The sequence below is a fragment of the Apis laboriosa genome, unplaced genomic scaffold (genome assembly GCF_014066325.1).
Source record: "Apis laboriosa isolate Shangri-la unplaced genomic scaffold, ASM1406632v1 scaffold1_cov151, whole genome shotgun sequence".
Classification (NCBI taxonomy): Eukaryota; Metazoa; Arthropoda; class Insecta; order Hymenoptera; family Apidae; genus Apis; species Apis laboriosa.
In genome coordinates this window covers 1929875-1950480 of record NW_025222279.1, presented here as the reverse complement: position 1 = coordinate 1950480, position 20606 = coordinate 1929875, and the positions used below count along the sequence as shown (strand labels likewise).

Here is a 20606-nt window from a genome sequence, read left to right as displayed (position 1 = left end):
GTGATAAATTGCAATTAGAGAAGAATTAGGGATTTTATGATTCTTAAGATCTCGATTGTGGGAATTATGCCTTTGGAAATCTTATATGTCCCTTGAGAGACGCGTTGAAGAAAGAGGGTGGAAGAATTTAAGGATAGATGAATTTTAATATTGTTCGTAATCTTGGAACGATTAACATTTGCAAGATATATATTTTCGTATTATTTTCGAATTGATAAGTAATCAAGAAAATTAAAATTTCGTTAAGAACGAGCAATAGTTTTTTCGTTTATTATTCGTCTTCGATCGTGATTCCATATATCATTTCACGGTATATGCGAGAGGAAGGTTTTCTAGAAAATAAGTTGCTTTAGAGAAGGTTTCATCGCAGTTATGGGGATGGAGAGATATTCACATGCCTGGGGGGTGTTAACAGTGTTTTCCACGAAGAAAGGACGATCTTGGAAAATGTACGAGGTGGTCGCGTTTTTGTTACGAAGAAAAGAAAAAAAAAAAATGGTCTTTCTCTTGAAGAGAGGATGTAAGTGATGATTTGTATGGAACAAGGGTTGCTTACTCTGCCGGGGGAGAACGATTTAAGCGAGCAGCGTGAGAGGGAGAGGGATTTCCTGTGGGAAAGATATAAGTATCGAGTTATAGTGGGATGTTTCGAGGGAAATGCAAATGTTGAATCGCTAAGTCGAGTTTTTTTTTTTTTTTTTTCTTTTCAAGAAATGGCGAGAAACACGAGATATTCCTTTTTTCCTGAAAAGTTTTGATGTTTTTTTAATGAAGAAATATTGGATTCAAAAAGAAAGAGAGAGAGAGAGAGAGAGAGAGAGAGAGAGAGAGAGAGAGAGAGAGAGAGAAAGAGAGGAAAGGATTTAATCAAAGCGAATGCGGATAAACACGATAAGTTCATCTTAATATATAATGTAATTCTCATTCTTTAATTTAAAATTTAATCAACTTTAAAAATTATTTTTTTGACAAAAATTTAAATATAATATATGAGAAGAAAATGAGATTTTTTCGAAGAAAAATTTCAAGATCTTTTAATCTAAAAATATTAATGTATTTCGATACAATGAATACATTAATAATTAAATGAATTGGACGAAAGAACGAGACAAACAATTTCGAATATATTCCAATCGATGGAAAATAACTCGCGAAACTGATCGTGAATCGTAAATTTCATCCTCTTGATCGTTTTTACTCGTATTTAAAAACTCGATCTCGAAACTATTGGCGTTTGGAAACGAACTTCCGGGCTTCGTTCGCGCAAAGTGTTTCGATTAAAAAGCGTTTTGTAAAAAGATTTACGGCACCGGGATGTTTTTGCATTCCGCAACGAAATTCCTCCTCTTTCGTGGTAAAGTTGAAATATATACGGGGAGTGGCGCATACAAATCCGCCATTTGTTTCCGATCCGTTCCTTCTTATTGCGAAAGTTGCGCGCACGAACCTCGGCCGTGAAATCGAGTATCGAGTTTTTCGAAACCGGTCATTCCATCAACTATGGAAGTCGTAAATTTATCGGATCGAGAATCGATAAGAGAAAGTTGCATGGATTAATTCGAAATGGTTGCGCATTGTGTGAGATTTTAATTTAATTTTTTCTTTCTGAATTTAATAATTCAGAAATAAGTTTAAAAATGGGGATTTTTTTTTCAAAAAAAAAAAATACTTTATAGGGGTTTCCATCGGTTTTATAGGATTTGGAATAATAGGTATTTATCAATACAATTGGTAGATGATTGGTATTGCAGATTTGAGTCGAGTTTTCGAATGTAACATATTGTAGAAAAAAAAAAAATAGTATAGATATCTTTTGGAATTGTAGATATTTATATTTATATTTAACGTTAAATGTGTGAAAAGTAATATTTTTTTGAAAAGTAATATTGATTGCAAAAATCGAAAAATATTTTTTATGCCAAATTCAGTATTTGTAACGTTAGGCATGTATATCGCGAGGTATTTTTTATTCACATTGAAACACTTGGGTTATAGGGTGGAAAGATTGTAAAACAAAAAAAAAAAATAATAATTTATCGAGGAAGGAACGCTCCATTTATTCGCATATATCGATATTTTGTATCCCAATATGAACACACTTGGATACACAACGCATAGAATTATTATGAATAGAAAATATATAGATACATTTTTGAAAATATCAATATAGGAAATAAAGTAAAATATGTTGTAAAATTTATTTAAAAAATTATCAGGCAATTTTAAACAATTTTGCAAATTGTATCATGCGATATATAATTTTTGCATTCCTCTTTCCTTCTCTATCTTGCAGAATGGAGATGTAATTTTGGTTAAAATTTCGTATCAGCTATTAATTTATTAATTCAAATGAGATAATATCGCGCAAATAGATTATATAACATTAAAATTTGCAAAATTGAAACATGCTTCTAAAAATAATATTTATCATTTTAAACACGTTACAAAATTTATTTAATCTAAATTTCAACATGTATATTTCTACGAAAATTTTTATAAAATTTTCACGCATAATTCAATGATAAAACGTTACGATTATTATCCTATTAACTTACAAAAAAAAAAAAAAATCTCCATTCGGTTTTCAATATTCAAAATTTTACCACAAAAGAAATACATAAATCTCTGTTTTTCTAACACTTTGTTTTCTTTTTGAACACACACATACACACACACATACACATACCCAAATGGACGAATATAAAAACTATAATATTTTCGCAGAGATTCAGATAAATCTCATTCCTGACGTCATACGAATATTCGCGAAATTTTGCGTGGACATATAAGCGGAACGATTTCGTGATAAATTTTACAAGCGGAAAACGGACAAGTCGAACCATGAATCCATTTCCATGGTTCCGTTTATTTATGCATATGAAGCGAGTTAAATTTTTTTTTTTTTATACGTCAACAATATTCTCTGGCTCACGGATCGTTTCGCTTCTAGACCCCTAGAAAACTCGTTTCGGACTGTTTTATTCGCGGTTCCATAGACCGAACCGGTAGTATTATTTTTTTTTTTTTTTTCCCCTCTCCCCCACGACATTCGCTTCACAGTCGGCTGAGATTATTTACACGGTACACGGAATTAATCGCGGATTAATTCTTATTATGGCATACGCGCACAATATAAATCGCGATGATACGTGTATTCGAGATTATTGAGGCAGAGAAATGTGTTTTTTTTCTGTTTCCAGTAAAGTAATTTCTCGTGTCTCGTAATCATTTATTAATCCATATTCACTAGTAAAAACTATCGTCCACTGTTTCTTATTCTAATTTATCAAATTATATTGCGTAATATTTTTTTTAATTTTCTTCTTTCAGTCTTTACATCAATACTCTTAATCTTAGATACTTTTGATACCTCAAAATTAAGAATATCGTAACGATCAATAGATTTATATATTCTGATTTAAATTTGAACTCGACCGAACATTTCTTGAATCATATTAACGCGGCAATATCATAAATGTTATAGATAAAATAAATCTTACTCCTTTCATTATACCCGAGATTATATCTCTTTCTCGTAACCGCAAAAGGGTTAAACACCCCGTTCATCCTATAATTATAGGGGACAATTTTAATCACTCCTCGAAAAGCTCGACGATGCAGCAAAAAGGAAAACATCGCGGAATCATCCCTTATCTCTCGTCGTCGTTCCAGCGGAATCCTCATCGAGAAAATACAGTTTTAATCCCGTCCACCGTCCCTCCATTTACCGTTATCTCTCACGCGGTTCCACCATCCTCTCCCCTCTCTTAATTACAGTTCTCTAATCGACTGCCATCTACCTTCCCAGCTCTCATCTTATATTTTTCTGTTCTCGCAGATCCGTGCCCGGATCGTTTCGAGCCCAACCCATCGTCGAAAGATGACTCTCGCGAGGAGGGATCATAGAATCATCGTGCCTCGACGATTTTCAATATCCTCCAAGCGTCCGTGGAATCGACAGCAATTATCAGGGATTAACTTCGAGGATATATAACATCGAGGAATAATCTTGGAGATAGGAGGAGGAGGAGGTGGAGGAGGGAAGCTCGAGAGAGCGGCGGCGGTGGAGCACAGAGCGGGTGGATCAAAAGGAATTCCGGATCATCGAGACGGCGAGAGAGGATCAATGAGATGCTAGGTCCGCTGTGAAAATGCTGGTCGACGATTGCGGCAGCACGATGGGGTGGACTTCGGCCAGCGTGCGCGGGGGTTGGTCCACCCCTGGCGGGTGTAGGAATTCCGGGATCAACTTCGGCGGCAGCGTGCCCTCCCTTCACCCTGCAGGCTCGATAAGGTCCCTGCGATCCCAGCATTCTATGCAGGTATTAAAAAATAGGAGTTTGCTTTTATGATCTTGCGGATCGATGGTCGTTCGAGGAATCGTGTGGATCAATCGTCCAGTTTGTCGATCGATAACGTTGGGAATCGATAACGAACGAGAAGCTGGTTTTTCTTTGTCTATATTTATCCATATAATCGTTTCATGATGCTCTAATTAATTCGGATAATTCTTCGTAGCTAGATTAGATTAAACTTCTATTTCTATATAATGATGAGATCGTTCGACGAATCGTGGATTAAGTTTGTATCGACCTGTTGGAAATCGATAATGAACGAGAAGTTGTTTGTCTATATTTATATTCTATTTTATTTTTTTTATATTTCTTAAATAATAGTTTCATGACGAATTTATCCCTTAATTAATTCGGATAATTCTTCGTGTAGGTTAGATTAGATTAAACTTTTATTTCGATAGATGGGATCGTTTGATGAATCGTAGATTAAGTTTGTATCTGTTGGAAATTGATAATGAACGAGAAGTTGTTTGTCTATATTTATATTCTATTTTATTTTTCTTTATATTTCTTAAATAATAGTTTCATGACGAATTTATCCCCTAATTAATTCGGATAATTCTTCGTGTAGGTTAGATTAGATTAAACTTTTATTTCGATAGATGGGATCGTTCGACGAATCGTGGATTAAGTTTGTATCGATCTGTTGGAAATCGATAATGAACGAGAAGTTGTCTATATTTATATTCTATTTTATTTTTTTTATATTTCTGAAATAATAGTTTCATGACGAATTCATCCCCTAATTAATTCGGATAATTCTTCGTGTAGGTTAGATTAGATTAAACTTTTATTTCGATAGATGGGATCGTTCGATGAATCGTGGATTAAGTTTGTATCGACCTGTTGGAAATCGATAATGAACGAGAAGTTGTTTGTCTATATTTATATTCTATTTGTTTTTTTTTATATTTCTTTTACGTACATTAAACACTAATAGTTTCATGATCAATTTTGTGCCTTAATTAATTCGGATAAATCTTCGAGTGTCGATAGTTAGAGATTAAACTTTTATTTCTGTAAACGATACATTCATTTAGAGAAATTTTGAGAAATTATTACATTGGGTAGAAAAAAGTAGCATGGATAATTTTGTGCGTCGATAAAACAAACTATGATGAATCAATAGATAAATCTCGTTCTAATGGGATTCGTATGGTACATTGATTCGATTATCGATCGAAAAGTCGATGTTCGTCGAACATTAAGCTCTCGAGTGGAAATCGTCGATCATTTTACTAGAATTGGCAGCAACGTTCCTCGCTTAATCGGTATTCCGCGCTCGCGACATTTTCACCCCCGTCAGTGGATATCCAACGACGTTTAATTTCCAAGATGCGCCGTCGATCGTCGCAATTTATCATGGATTCTACTTTCCTCGATGCACTGCAGACGTTTTCTTTTTCTTCAGGGTATGCCGGAGACACCGCGAAGATGCATGCACTGCCATCCAATACACGTGCCGAGCACCCCGAGCAATTACGTTCATCACCCCATGCAGTATTACACGCCGAGTCACTGCCCTGAGCCAAGGAATGGCGTGTACACTCCTCATCGGGGCAATTCTTATCACGGTGGTGAGTCGAAACGTCATTTCTTTTTTCGATGTCACTTCTCGATCTTTCAAGTTTTTTGATTTAGAAATTTCAGTTTTTTAGAAACTTTGAAATTTTAGAAGAAAAACGTTATGTTGAATGATCGTGATCGTGGAAAATTTTCGTGTTATTCGTAAACGTAAGAAATATTTTTAACGATAATAGATAAAACGAATCCTTTTCAAATCACGATTCATTTTTGTAATAGCCAATTTTATAGCAGCCAATTCGTTATTCACATTTGTGTACAAAACAATTTTTAATAGATATTACGATAGCTATTGAAAATTCGGGTTCGACAACATTAAAATCAGAGATTCCGGGGTCTTCATTACCGAGTTCAAAGACTTCAAAGAATTTTCTGTTATCGAGTTTCAAGGCTTCGAGGATTACGTTATTACGGTTTATAAAGACTTCTAAAATATCGCTATCCGGCCTTACAAGCTTTAATTCCACGACAGAGAAATTATTTCTATTAAATTTTACGATCTTAAAACACGCTAATAGAGTTTTATAATCTGTTCATTATCATCTCGAGTCCCAAGATATTAAAATTATCATTAGTAAATATTATGAATTTGAATCCCCAGCATATCTCCTCTGATCTTGTTATGGCAAATTTTATGGTTAAGTACTTTCGTTTTCGCATTTCGCAATGTTCCAACTACCGTAATTACGTTTATACTGATCTTTATCATACTTTAGTAGGAGTGTAACACACATACACACACACATAGATACATACATACACACACACATAGATACATACATACACACGATACTAAACACGATATACGGTGGAACAAGTAGCATTTTCCTCGAACAAAATCCTGTCCAATGAAACGATATATAAAATATTTTCACTTATTTTCTTGACAAGAAAGAAGTTTAATTTAACACATTTTGCATTCCATTTGATTTCTCGAGGGCATCATTCAGCCAGATTGCGCAAGTTTTCTCGTAAACTCGCTACAAGAACGACACCATCCGCGAGGTAAACTTGCTCATAATCTTCGGTGCTTCGTTGTTTTCGTTCTTGCGTCATTGCTTGCTGTGGCACCAGCCTAATCCGTTTCCGTCAACTTTAGAGATTACGTTCAATATTCAACAGCAAATGGATATTAAGAGGGAGGTAATGAGAAAAAGCAGGTTATAAATCATCGTAAATATCACAAAGAGATACTTGTAATATTTCAAGAATAATTTTTAATTTGCACGAACAACGATTTTTCCTTACTTCCCTTTTAAGATATTTTTTAATATTTAATATCCTGCGATAAAGCCTCATTTGTGAACAGTCAAAAACTGGTGAATAAAAGAAAAAACTTTGAATCTTTTTAGCCGATAGCAGTTTTCTATAATTTTAATCTTACGCGTAATTCAAAATTAGATTTGATATTTAAAATTAAATTTCATCACTCTTCTTCTCTCTTTTTTGGCATTCATTAATTTCGTTGATCAAAAAACTAATATTATTCAGAATAGATAGATTTCAAAGGTACGTTAGAATAGATTCACTATCGAGAAACGAAAGGAGTTTAGTTTCTTCATTTCTTCATTTCTTCATTTCTCTTTTCTATCATCGAAACGTAAAGTACTATCCAGTAATATCCGCTCTATAAACTAACAGCAATAGCCTCGTTTACCCGGTGCCGGAGCAATTCGGGCGAAATTAAGTTTAGATAAATCGGATAGCAGGGCAGATATATCGGTCGGCTGATTTTAGATTTCGTTGCCTCTATAACGAGAACAGCATCTGTTCTACTCGTAATCTTCTTTCGGAAATGTTGTGCTCGTGAAGTGTTGTCTCTCGATGCGTTTTCTTCCATTACAGTCTCATGATTTCCATTCGAATAAATTATTGGAATTGGAGTAATAATTGCACTCACCATTACCTCTGATTCCCCGATATTGCTCGTTTCTCTTTTCTCGTTCCGATTTAACAAAATTTTGGCGCGATACTGCTCTTTCTCGAGTTTAATCTAGCGGCTAAAGAGAATCAATCAATTTTTCTCTTTAACGAGGCAAAGAGATGAATAATATAGAGAAAACGTTTTTTCTTTGAGGATACAAATTAACAAAATAACATTCATTAATATTTTCCAAGAAAATGTTTCGTAGTTCGATAGAATTTCAGCACTTTAATTTATTCATAAGTGATCTAAAAGTCGGATGGAAGGTGTTAAAATTCCACGACGCGTCGTTTTCTCTTCTTCGTAGGAAAGAATAGAAACGAAATTCTACGGATATATTTCCATCATCGGATAACAGAATCACGTTCTAATGAAAAATATCCCACAGAGAGTATTTCGTGATCAACTAGAAGAAAGGGAAACAATTGAACAAGTTGACATTCGCGCGATACGATGGAATCGTTTGGAAAAATTTCGAAACGAAGAAACCGAATAGAGAGAAAGAAAAAGAAGAAAGAAAGGGAGGAGAAGTGGAAAAAAATCGAAAAATGAGCGAAGAAAAAGTTCACCCACACCACGATTTTACCATCTCGATGATAAAAAACTTCGCCGTTTCCGTTGTTCGACTCGCGTGTTAATCTCCCGTTAATGTCATTTACAAGGTTCGAGGCTCACCACGAGTCACAATTTTCACGATAAATTCGCGTTACGCGATAAACACTTGCACCTGGATAAACCGGTCCGTATTTGCACTGGCATCCCCCTGTGGCCAGCCGGCCGTGGGAATCGATCTCGAATCAATATCCGCGTATCGTTCGTTTGTATTATGTAGATGAGGCCGTGTGCTCGAAATATCCTCCACGATACGAGGAAAACTTTCCGATTTTTCGCTCGATTTACCGATCCACCATTTAGCCTTTCCCATTTTCGTGGCCGATCGTTTCGTTTATTCTCTCCACCCCTCTCTGTTTCTCGATAATCCGATTTATCCTTCCTCTCTTTTTTTTTAATTGCATTGCGGAATACGGAGGAGGATGGTAATGTGTAATGCGTTTTCGTGGAAGCGCTATGGATTTTTTAGATTACTTCGTTCAATTTTGAAATATATTTCGTTCAATTTGCACGAAGCGTAGTTGCACAATTTTTTGGGATATAGAAAATGATGTTCGAGGAGGATAGACAAGTAGTGCTCGAACACAGAATAAGTTACAAACCGTACGTAGAACAGAGCGTCTATGGCCAACCAAGTAGAGTAGAGCAATTATGAGGAGACAGGTAGAGTAGGTCGATTTGGCCAGACAAGTGGCTGTGGTATTCGGATAAGTAGCGCGGGTTGGTTATGGTTGGAGAAGCGGATTAAACCAGTGGATTAGATTCGAACAAAGTACAAGTGTAAGCCAACCAATCGTTGAGACAAATTTCCGTTTTAAAATCTTCATTTTCGTTATATTATACTGTCTGATCACGTTATACAATTGCACCGTTAAATTCAAGAAGGATCCCGATAACAATCGATTTTTATATCTTCAGAAAAATAAGAATAACATTGCATCGATTACAAAGTTAAATCAGTTAAATTGTCGCACAATTTGCCCAAGATAATCGTGCTTACGTTCGTCTTTCGAAAAATAATTATCCCGGAAATGGAACGATTCCGGTTATCGTTTCGTAGCGACGTTTCAATCTCGAAAGCCACTCTGGAACAGCTAAATCATCCTCCGATTCATCTTTCAACGTTGCGGGCTTTTCCGTTCCAACGTCTCCAACGAGACGCGTGTTTGTCCCTTCGTCCTCGTTGCCGATCGATTTTTGACAAATATCCCGTCAAGGGCGTACATATTTCAAACGGTGGCTTCGATCGGGACGCCTGTTTTTCTTCGTTACGCCACGGATGCGCCACGAAATGAAAACGGAAATACTGGTTGCTGGGTTTTCTCCGTAACCCAGGCTCAGTATTTTGCGACTTTATCGCGGAATCGAACCGGTGGATATTGCGGTTTCCTAAACGGAATCCATTTCGAAAACTTGTTTAAACCCGTCGAAAGGCCAATAACTTTTTTTTTATAAAGCGAAATCAACGTTATTTTATATATATATAAATATAATATATAATATATATTTACTTTATACTATTATACTTATATATATATATATATATAAGTATTCGTAGAAATTGGTTTTATTTATTCTATTTAAAATAGATGATTTTGGAAATTGCGAAAACGATTTGTTGAAATATCCGGAATATCATATCATCTTATAAATTACAAGAGATATTCACGCGCGAATACCCGATTTTACAAATGCAAATTTCGCGAATATAATTCGAATCTGATTCAAATAAATTAATTTCCGAGTGTCATATTTAATTACACGTTTAATCGATAGAGATAATGTGCCAATATTTGAACGTATGAAATAACATATTCGTGATAATCGCTCCCATATCCAAAAATCTCTTTTACAAATCCTTTGCAATTTAATTAAACCTCGATCTAATCGCCGATATCTCGAAACCAATCTGAGACCAAGCGAAATATCTCGTTCGCGCTATTTACACCATTTCAAGATCTCCCAATTAATTTATCTCATACACAGGTATCGAGAAAATTATCGAGAAGAGTCAAAAGAACCGTTTTATCTCTTTCAATAAAACAACTCTCCAATTTCTCCATTTTCCATCAATCATACCTTAATCTCCATCCGATCTCCAACGCTACTTACACCATCCGTTGCGAGATATTTGATATTCCTCCAGAAAAAGGAAGAGGGAGGAACCCTCTTTTTGAAAAATTAAACGAGCCGTCTCACCGCATGAAACGTAATTCTTCGTATCCATATTTTTCACCTTGGAAAAAAAAGGGGGAAGAGGAGGGCTATAAAATCACGAAATTCACACTCGGGTGGCGGGTCTCGTTATTTTTGCATCAAAGCAAAATAAGTTACGACTAGCAGATCTTGGAGGATGATTTTTCCAACCGACCCCTTTTTGACGCAATGGTCCTCTCCCCTTCCTCCATTTTTCAACCCCATCATTTCTCGAGCTCCTCTCCAACGCTCCTTATCTCCTTGGTAATTAGTTTCGCGGGTAATTAAGAATATTTCGTTCCTTTGACCTATCCCCGCCCATTGTGCCCATCAAGGGAGGGGAAAAATTTCCTTTTCGCGTATTCTTTCTTCCTCGTCGCGCCAGATCTCGTGTTAATGAGACTTCCGCGAGGAAAATCGAGAGCAGTGTCGATAAATTGACGGCAGAAGTTGGAAAGGAGGATAGGGAGAAAGGATTTCGTCGAAAGGAAATAAATCGAAGGGAAATATCAAGTTATCGTTCTTTTGATATACGTAGTTTCAACGGAGGGAGAGATTTTTAAAATCGAGAGGCGAAAGAATGACGAGAGGCACCCTAATTTTCTTCTGGTTGTTCGATTTTTAGTTCGAGTTCGCATTTTAGAAATTGTATTTTTAATGATAGCGAAAGAAATATTAGAATTGTAATGAGTTTTTACATACTTTCCTACGCGTAATAATATAAATATTCGACAGAGTGTAGAAATTATATTTTTTGGAATCGTTATATCGAGATTTATGATAAAGTTTAAAATTCAGGATATATGATACTTCATATATCCTGAGAATCCATGAGAAAAGTGAATTGATAATTCAGTCACAACACCTCTTATCCTTTTTATAATCCCTCAAAAAGAAAAAAAAAACGGATGCATAAATTTTAAATTTGTTTTTCGAGCAAAGCGAAGCACCGATGAAATAACTCGAACGACAACTCCGTTATTTCTCCTCTTGTTTTCACACCGTGGAAAAGGTTTCTCGGTGGTTCTTCGGGAAAGGATCATTTTCCACGAGGAAAAGGTAATAAAAATGCAAACGGCGAGACTCGGTGAAAATTCTGCCTTAAATTGGTTAAAAGTTCATTAGCTCGGTAAAGACGAATTTTACGGGGAACTTTTGCTGTTTGCGGAAACTTGGCCGTTGTAATTAAGAGAAAGGTGGAAGAAGAAGAAGAAGAAGAAGGAAGAAGAAGAAGTGGTAAAGAACGATGGCGGCGCGAAGGGTCGTGGCACAATTAAGAATACGTGTCACACCGATCCTTGTTTCTTTTATTCGCTCTTTGCTTTCGTTCTGACTGCTGCTTCGTTTTTTTTCTTCTCCTTTTTATTCCCCTTTTTACATTCTTTCTCGTTTTTCTTCTTTTTTTTTTTTTTTTTTTACCTCTTCACAAATGATGTTCACGTGAGCACGCATACGAATCGAAAAATTGGTTTTCGAAAAATAGGTGGAAATTCGAATTGCGCGACTCTGTTCTCTGTGGCTTTTTATTCTATGGTCTAAAGTAACAGTTTTGTTTACTCTTTGTATTGTTTGTGGAAATATCGATTTACGACGATGTCGTTCTCGTACATGTACGTAATTCGAAAAAAAAATAAAAATAAAAAAATAAAAAAAATTTCTCTTTAGATTTCTCCTGTGAATTCAGCTTCTATTTGTCCGAATATAATATTTATCAGATTTTTGATACAACAATTTTTACAAGAGATATTTTCTGAAATATTTCTAATCTCTCTCTCTCTCTCTCTCTCTCTCTCTCTCTCTCTCTCTCTCTCTCTCTCTCTGTCTCTCTCTTTCTTTTCTTTTTTTTTTTATCGAAACACAGATCTAACGGAATAAAACGGACAAATGGATATACAGAATTGCTCTTACGACGATTAAAAAAAAAGTACAAAAGAGGGATTAAAAAAATGTATGTGAATATTTTCCACTGGAAAAAAATTGCAACTCAATTCCTGCCATGAATCCATCTCTTACTTTTTTAAATGTATTTTCGTAATATTAATCTGTGATGTTATTTATTCTTGTGCTTGTCAATTTCCGCGATAAATATTAAGAAGCTTTTAATGATGCTTTCTTCACGCTATAAAATACTACAAAGAGATCTCTTAAAGAGAAGCAAACTTGTAAGCCTCGTAAGATTCTTCACGAATGTGTTTCTTCGTTTGAAAATCATCGATCCGTTTTCTCGAACCCTCGGCCACAGGTCTGCCGTCCCTCGTTCTCACCCCATGGCAACTGGCATCTCCTTTTCATGAGCACTTTTATCTAACCCCCTTGACTCTTCTTTTTCCTCTTCATTTCTTTCAACTCGTTTCATCCCCGACCCCGTGGCACGCGGCAGTGGTTGCCAGGCGGAAACCTCGTTGATACACCCGGTTCCGGCTCTCTTCGGGTCACGACCAATTTTACAACGGCTCGAAAATTTTCTCGATTACGAAAAGTAAATTCAGAAATATTTGATAACTAACTCGATTAAAAATTTTAATTTTTCGACGTATACATTTTTTCGTGTTCAATTTTCTTTGAATATTGCTTGAGAAAAATGGAAATATCTCATCGAAAGTCGATAAAACTTTTTTTTTTTTTTTTTTTTTTTTAGTATGAAATTATGCGTTTTATTATTTTTATTTTATTATTTTTCTTTTTAACAAGGATTAATAAGGAGCAATAATTGTCGTAAATTTTAGAAATTTACGACGACAGGATTGAAACGGTAATATTGCGCTAATAAATTGGAAGATTTAAAGACGTGGATTCCGGAATCGACTATTCAAGCTTATAGGATTCGCCGGTGATAATTTCGCGAATACAAGACTAGATGGCGATAACTCTAGGATCACGGAGTATGGTAATGACACTCGTGGGGTCGTACAAATGGATAATGCTAATTTTCAGAGCTTAACACTGCCAATTATATGGCGCCAAGATTTAATGCTAATTATTCCATATCTATATATATTTATCCAAATTCTAAATATAAATTCGAGTTTAACATCAGAGGCAAAACAAGACGCAAATCTTTCTTCTCATACTCGTACTTGCTTAAATTTTTATTAACGTTAAACTCTCGTAAGTTCGAGAGTTTAAATTCGAACAATTCGAGCGTTTATCTCGCGTCCTCAACGCATTTACAGAAAAACGGTGTGTTATCTTTATCTTTATACGGCTTAAGTAGGAGTATAAAAAACGGACGCGAATTGATGGGTCACATCTGCGACCCGTTCACCGATGTAATTAAATCCTGCAAACATATCGTCGAATCGTGTAAAAACATAGGTGGCTGATCCGTCGACGAGTTAATCCGCGCCTGCTCTTCTTACTTGTTTTCCATCCAAACGACGAAGGGTTGGAAAAATCTCTATCATCGTTCATCCATCATATCGATTATTTCTTTATTTTAATATTTTTTCTTTTTCTTATTTGATTTACAGATACTCGAATGCGTTATATGGACACGGAGGGGAGTATGCACGATGGCATGATGGGGAATAACAATTGGGTGCTCGGTGATCTGAGAAGCCTTCATCGTTGCGTGCCAACTTTTCGTCGTCCAGGTAAACGAATATTTCTTCGATAAAAAAAATTTGATCCCAATAATTGTGATAAATCGCAGTTAAATACGTCCAAATCCAAATATTTCGATATGGTGGAAAAGTACAAGTTGACAATAAACGGAAGGAGAAAGGATAATAATAAAGATGGCTAATCTTCTCCCCCTCAGGCATAGACGGTATGCGAACGCATTTCTATCCAGAGGGTGGCTGGGGGTGGTTGGTCTGCGCAGCTGGGTTCCTCGCCCTGTTGCTCACTACCGGAATGCAGCTCGCTTTCGGGCTTCTTCACGTTCACGCCGTGAGACGATTCGGCGAGGAACATCTCATGGATCTTGGTATGTTTTTCATATGTTTTTACGCGCTTTCTCCACTCGCGATTTTTTTCTCCTTTCCTCTCTGCGATAATACATGGTACGTAATTTTCTGATATTGATCATTGATGAAATCATTCGAAGAAAATTATGTACTTTGAATTATGTACTCCTTTGCCTTATAACGACATATTAGATTTCTAATGCTTAATCGAGAAGATATCTAATTTTATTCTTTATTCAAAAATATTCTGAATATTTTCTCTTTAATTTTGTTTTAATGGATAATTTTTGAATAAAATTATCTCGTCTAGATTGTAAGGCAAAGGATTAATCATCGAAGAAATTAAAAAGAGAAAAAGAAAAGTCTATTTTACGATCCAATAGCTGCCCTCGTTGACTTTTTGCGAAGAAATAAGAGATAAGAGAAACGCGTTTCAACGACGCTTGAACCTTCAAATCTTTCCCTCTCGACGGGCGGAGAAATAAGTCTAATTAGCGCGAAGAATCTCTACTCAAACTCTTTCACCCTTTTTTTATTATTTTTTTTTTTTTTTACCCCAAATCGTCCCCACTATTCCATCTTTTTTTATGGGGCACGAGCACTTCACTTGTAATTGAAACGCAAGCACACTTATAATTAAAATGGTTTCGAGAAGTAAGCCAGCTCACGGCGAGAGGAGGAGCATTTGCTTTGAAGCAAACGAGCGGGGAACCGCGATTTACTTACTTTCTCGTCAAAGATTCATACGCAGTGACAAGCGCTATCCCTTCGCGGGATTGATTCCTCCCTAATCGCATAAAATTTTCATTCCCTTCCCTCGAATCGATATCCTCTCGGTTTCGATCGCGGAATCAATTGGCGAAATTGATTTTTCATTCGTTCAATACCTCACTGGTTAATTAATTACATACGTCGAAGTTATATACGTGGAAAATGGTTTTTTAATTCGAAGATGTGTATTATTGAACGTTGCATCACGGTTTCCATTTAATCGGATTATTTGCATCAAAATTTTTATTTTCATCCGTAAATCCGATTCAGACGATCATTCGAGATTTTCAAACCTTTTTAATTAGAAAGGAACTGTATACCACTACTTTTGAAAAATTAAAATACCACCTCGTTCCAAAATCTCAAACGAAAATAATTTTCTTTTTCTTCTTCTCAACGAAATCATTTTGCATCCTCGCTTCGCCCCATTTCGCGCGAATATAATTCATCCCATTTGAAAACAAATTCAAATATATCGAATCATTCCCCTCTTTCCCCTGAATCGTAAACTGTGTACCGCGTTTGTCGTCTCGCGAATGAATTATTTGGCGGAGACAGGAGCGCGAGACAAAAGCAGCCGTCGTCCCATTGGCCGAGATCCCCCGTTTCCCCAGGGATTTCGAGAGCGTGTCTTACTCCAACGAACACTGGCGAGAAAGGATCTTTCTTCCGAATATTTCAAACGTAAGTCCTCCTCGCCCCACCGAAAAACGAAAACCTCCTCCCGCGGAGGATTTATTCTCTCGCCGAATCCTCCCTCTCTCTTCTTCGTTTTTTTATTTAATAATGACAACCGAGTTGAATTTAAAATAATTCTTTCCCACTTGTTCCTTCCTTGCCGAGGGAAAGTCTCGAGGTAATCAAGGAGGAAAGAGGGGAACACTTGGGGTGAATTTCGTAGTTCGTTTTTGTGGAACGTGGATCGAAGGAATTTCTTTTTTTTTTTTTTTCTTCTTTTTCTTTTTCGTTTTTTCGAGGAAGGTTGATGAGAACTGAAGGTGTCGAGAATTTTATAGTTTGGAGAGGAAGTTTCGTTCGGGTGTTCGGGCGAGGAAAGATGATCGTTTCGCGTAAGTTTCCATCTTTTGTTCGAAGGGAAGTGTCTTTTATTGCAGTTTTGCTCGTCGAATTGTTTACAAAATATATATTATACATTTTTTGAAATAATACGTGAGAACGATTCTGAATCTGAACTTTTATAACTTGCCTCGCTTTTGAAGGTATCATAAATGAACGAAAGTATCAATTTTCGAATCTATCCTCTCCCCCACCGCATTTAAAAAAATCCAAGAAAATTCTCACTTCCTACACTTCCCATCTCGCAAAAATTATCGAAGTAATATTCTTCGAATTCATCGAATTCTTCACCTCCAAATTATTTCCAAAAATAGCAACTCCCCCCCCTCTAATTAACCATCTAATCTAAAAATCAACTAACTAGCTCGCTCTATTCTATCCTATCCTAAACCACTCAACCTATTTTTCTTAATTAACATCCACCCCCTCCCCACAGCACAAATATCCCTCCAAGAGGAATCGTAACTCGAACCAGGCCGTGTATTACACAATTTAAACTGCTGTTACCGCATAATGTACCCATTAACCCTTCCCTTTGGCTGCTATCCCACCCCCGAGGGTCGAGGAGAGGGGATATTAAGGTCGGTCGTTAAAAAGTGGCCCCTGACAAACTTCGAGAGGCCGAGATCACCTAAGGGAGAGAAGGAAAGGAGCTTCTTTTCCGGCCGACGACGACAACGTGAAATACGGAAGTCCCTCGATAGGTCGAGGTTTATTTAAGGGTTGGCGGAGAAATAACGGTCGCCGAGGGGGCCCCACGCTCGAAAAGAAAAAAGATTCGACGGTGGTGGGGAAAATTGCGTCGGCGACGGGTTGATAGATAAAGGCGGCCGGGCTTATCCGTTGACCTACTCCACTTAGTTATCTGGTGTACATGATAGGCGGCGGCCAAGGGTTGAAAAGTTGGATCGATCGATCGATCGATCGATCGGGTATTATTTATCGAGCGGTGGTTTTCCGCATCCGTGGTAATTTATGGCCGCCGCAAAAATTACGGTATATTTCAATGCACACCGGCGGACGCTTAATACAACGTGACGCCTCCGCCTCGATCAATCTTCCGTGAGGCTGTGGCTCGAGGATTGTTTCGTAGCATATAGTGTGAGCCGGAAGTGTGGAATTCCGATTCGTATAATATGTTGAGCTGGATTTGGATAAGGAAGAAGGGGAATATATATTGGAAATGTATTTTTTATTTTCGAAAAAGTACGGAACAGAATTGGAAAAGGATCGAAATATTTGCTAAATATTTTTCTTGTCACTCGAATTATGATTATTATGAAGATTTTTTCTCGAAAATTTTAAGCAATTCGATCAATCTTTCGTGCGGCTATGGATTGTTTCGTAGCATATGGTGTGAGTCAATATGGAATTCCGATTCGTACGATATGTTGAGCTGGATTTGGATAAGGAAGAAGGAGAATATATATATTGGAAATGTATTTTTTATTTTCGAAGAAGTACGGAACAGAATTGGAAAAGGATCGAAATATTTGTTAAATATTTTTCTTGTCACTCGAATTATGATTATTATTTTCTCTCGAAAATTTTAAGCAGTTCGATCGATCTGTTTATAGTCATCTCGGATATAATTTAGCCCGAGTAAATCGAAACGGTTAGTGGATGGTTAGCTTCGAGCAATATTTTCTAATATTTACGGCTTCTTCGACAAGTACGTGACTTGTCGTTTAACCGAGATCTAACCCTCGCTGCTTAACTCCTCGCGTCTCTCACGTGGAAGCTATGCCTTGGAAAGCCATAAATTGTGCGAAAGTCAAATAGAATCGGGCTTCGTATCGCTCGGACGAATGAACGTTTTATGAATGCCCCGGCTATGAATGAACTTCTCTCCTATGAATGTTTCTACACCTGAGTTACGTTTCATTTCCGGCTAGAAATAATTCCTGGAAATAAACGTCATCGATGAGATGAATTGCGCGAAAATTTCATTCGACTGGATGTTAATTTTGATCGATGCGTTTAATATTGTATTGAAGTTTAAGGGATGGCGAAAACTGTTAATCGATGAGAAGATTAATCGAAAAGGAAAGAAATCTTTTTCTTTAAATATAATTTTCAAATACGACATAAAACGATACCGCGTTATATTGTATATATATTATACAATATTTAATTTAATTTTAGTCGTAAATATTTCTAAGTAAAGATTTCTATATTTCCAGATAATACTTGAATTTTTTATCACTTCTCATCGAAGCGTTATAAATTGCGATTTTTTTCCAACTAAAAATTCCCTTTTTTCCAACGACATTTAACATTTTCCGTTCCTATCAAGTAATTCAATTTCCACATTTATATTTGAATTTAATCAATCCATTCGATTCGTCTTTAAGAATTGAGTTAAAAAATTCTTTAATTTCCTTGGCAATCGGGGATAAAAAATGAAGAAGACAGAACTCGATCATCTCGTGAGTTAATGAAAAGCGAAAGTTTTGCATAAATATATTCCCGATTCTGAAATTGAACGTGGAAGCGCGCGTAACTCGCTTCGTGTCCTCGTATCGATCTTTCGACGCGAGTCAACTCCCTCCCTTCCCTCCCCTCGAAGAAACCACGCGGAAGTGAATGGAGCTTCGTTATGTGGCACGTGTAAAAGGGATCCCGGATGATAATACGTTCTTTGTGAATTTTTTTTGTGTATGTATGGAGAAGACCTTGATTTCTTTTTTTTTTTTTTTTTCATCTTTTATTTTTGCCTCTTCGAGATTTTTTTGTTTGCAAGGATATATTTATTTCGGATTCTTGCGTTTTTCGATTTCTTCTTTTTTTGAACGTTATTATTCAAAGAATATAAAACAATGAAGGTTTTGTTTTAATATTGATATTTTGTTGTGACAGAAAACATCTTTATTTTCGTCGTAATTTAGTTGATGGTTTAAGGAGAGGTTTAATTTTTTAGATTTTTTTTTTAGAAAATTCATCGTTGCAATTACTTCCGTTTCCATCACAATCGCGTGATAGATCCTCGACAATCTCGTGACATCCTTTTAAGAAAAGGGTAACGGGTATTAAAAGCAGAACGCCTACATGTTGCTACACAACCTTTGTATTCTATCCCTCCGCACAGAAATCTCTGATCCCTCAACTTTTTCCTCCAACCTTGTTCCCCTTCTCAACCAACACGTGCCGACAGGTCCAACGTCACCAGTGGATGGAACGCACTCGCGAGAAAAAATAAACGCGGGAAATAAAAAGAATTGAACCCGAACGCGAGCGTCAGAGCGTCGCAAAGGTCGCCTATATTAATAATAAATATAGAATCAATCATCAGCGGCTGAAAAATGTCAACGCGCATAATCCTTATCCCTGCTTTTTCTCTCGTTTCCCCCCCTCTTCCCCCTCGTATTCCATTCTTCCCAACTTTCTCCAAAGAGGGACGAAGCCGAGAATTCGTCTAACTTTCCACTCGATCCCGCGGAACCAAGACTCGACGAGACTTTTCTTGTCTCTTTCCGTTTCGAAAGGGTTCTTCTCGGATTCCCGACGCTTTTTGCTTCTGTAGTTTTGTGGATTAAAGAGAGGGGAGGGGGAGAGAGAGACGTTGCAATTATTTGTTTCAGCGAAATCTTCGAGATTTTTGCCGGGGGATTGTTGTTGGTTGTTGGAGAGTTATTGGAGAAATGGGGTTGATGATGGACGATTCGAAGAGGTGGAACGGAAATGTTAGTTTCTAAAAATTTCCTTCTTGTCCATCGTATCATAATTTTGTTTCGATTTTGACAATTCTTATATAAAGGGACTAAACTATTTTCGATGACGTTTAAAGGTTTTAAATCGAGGATTGGAAAAATGATATAAAAGTAAATAAATAATATAAAAATACAATAATAATTCTTACATTCGTGTAATTTATGTATTAATTCTTATTCATCTTCTTTTTTCGAAGACAATTTTTTTTTTATTTACCATTCCTTCTAACAACTATTACACAAACAAAACAATATAATAACAAAACAATATTTCCAAGCGACGTCGAACAATATCGAGCAATATATTCTCTTTTATAAACTTTTCACACAAATTTATGAATTTGTATTTGTAACAGGTTTACATTTCGAATTATATACACACATTCGCATACATTTCCTCGAAATAGGAACGAAAATTTTCATTTCAAAATTCCAATTTTCCCTTTATCACAAAACCGGAGGAGGGAGA

General features: G+C 36.4%; 1 protein-coding gene across 8 annotated transcripts in view; it reads left to right on the top strand.

Annotated features, from left to right (window-relative positions):
* Positions 1-20606, top strand: part of LOC122712220 (monocarboxylate transporter 10-like) — a 125928-nt gene that overhangs the window by 54414 nt on the left and 50908 nt on the right. For all 8 annotated transcript variants that reach the window (XR_006346292.1, XR_006346286.1, XR_006346287.1 and 5 more), the window contains 4 exons: positions 3839-4322; positions 5767-5932; positions 14142-14264; positions 14432-14599. Coding sequence is in view for 1 of the 8 variants with exons in the window: in XM_043931676.1 (XP_043787611.1) it covers positions 4152-4322; positions 5767-5932; positions 14142-14264; positions 14432-14599 (628 nt within the window). In the remaining 7 variants the exon portion in view is untranslated. The remainder of the gene's footprint in view (positions 1-3838; positions 4323-5766; positions 5933-14141; positions 14265-14431; positions 14600-20606) is intronic.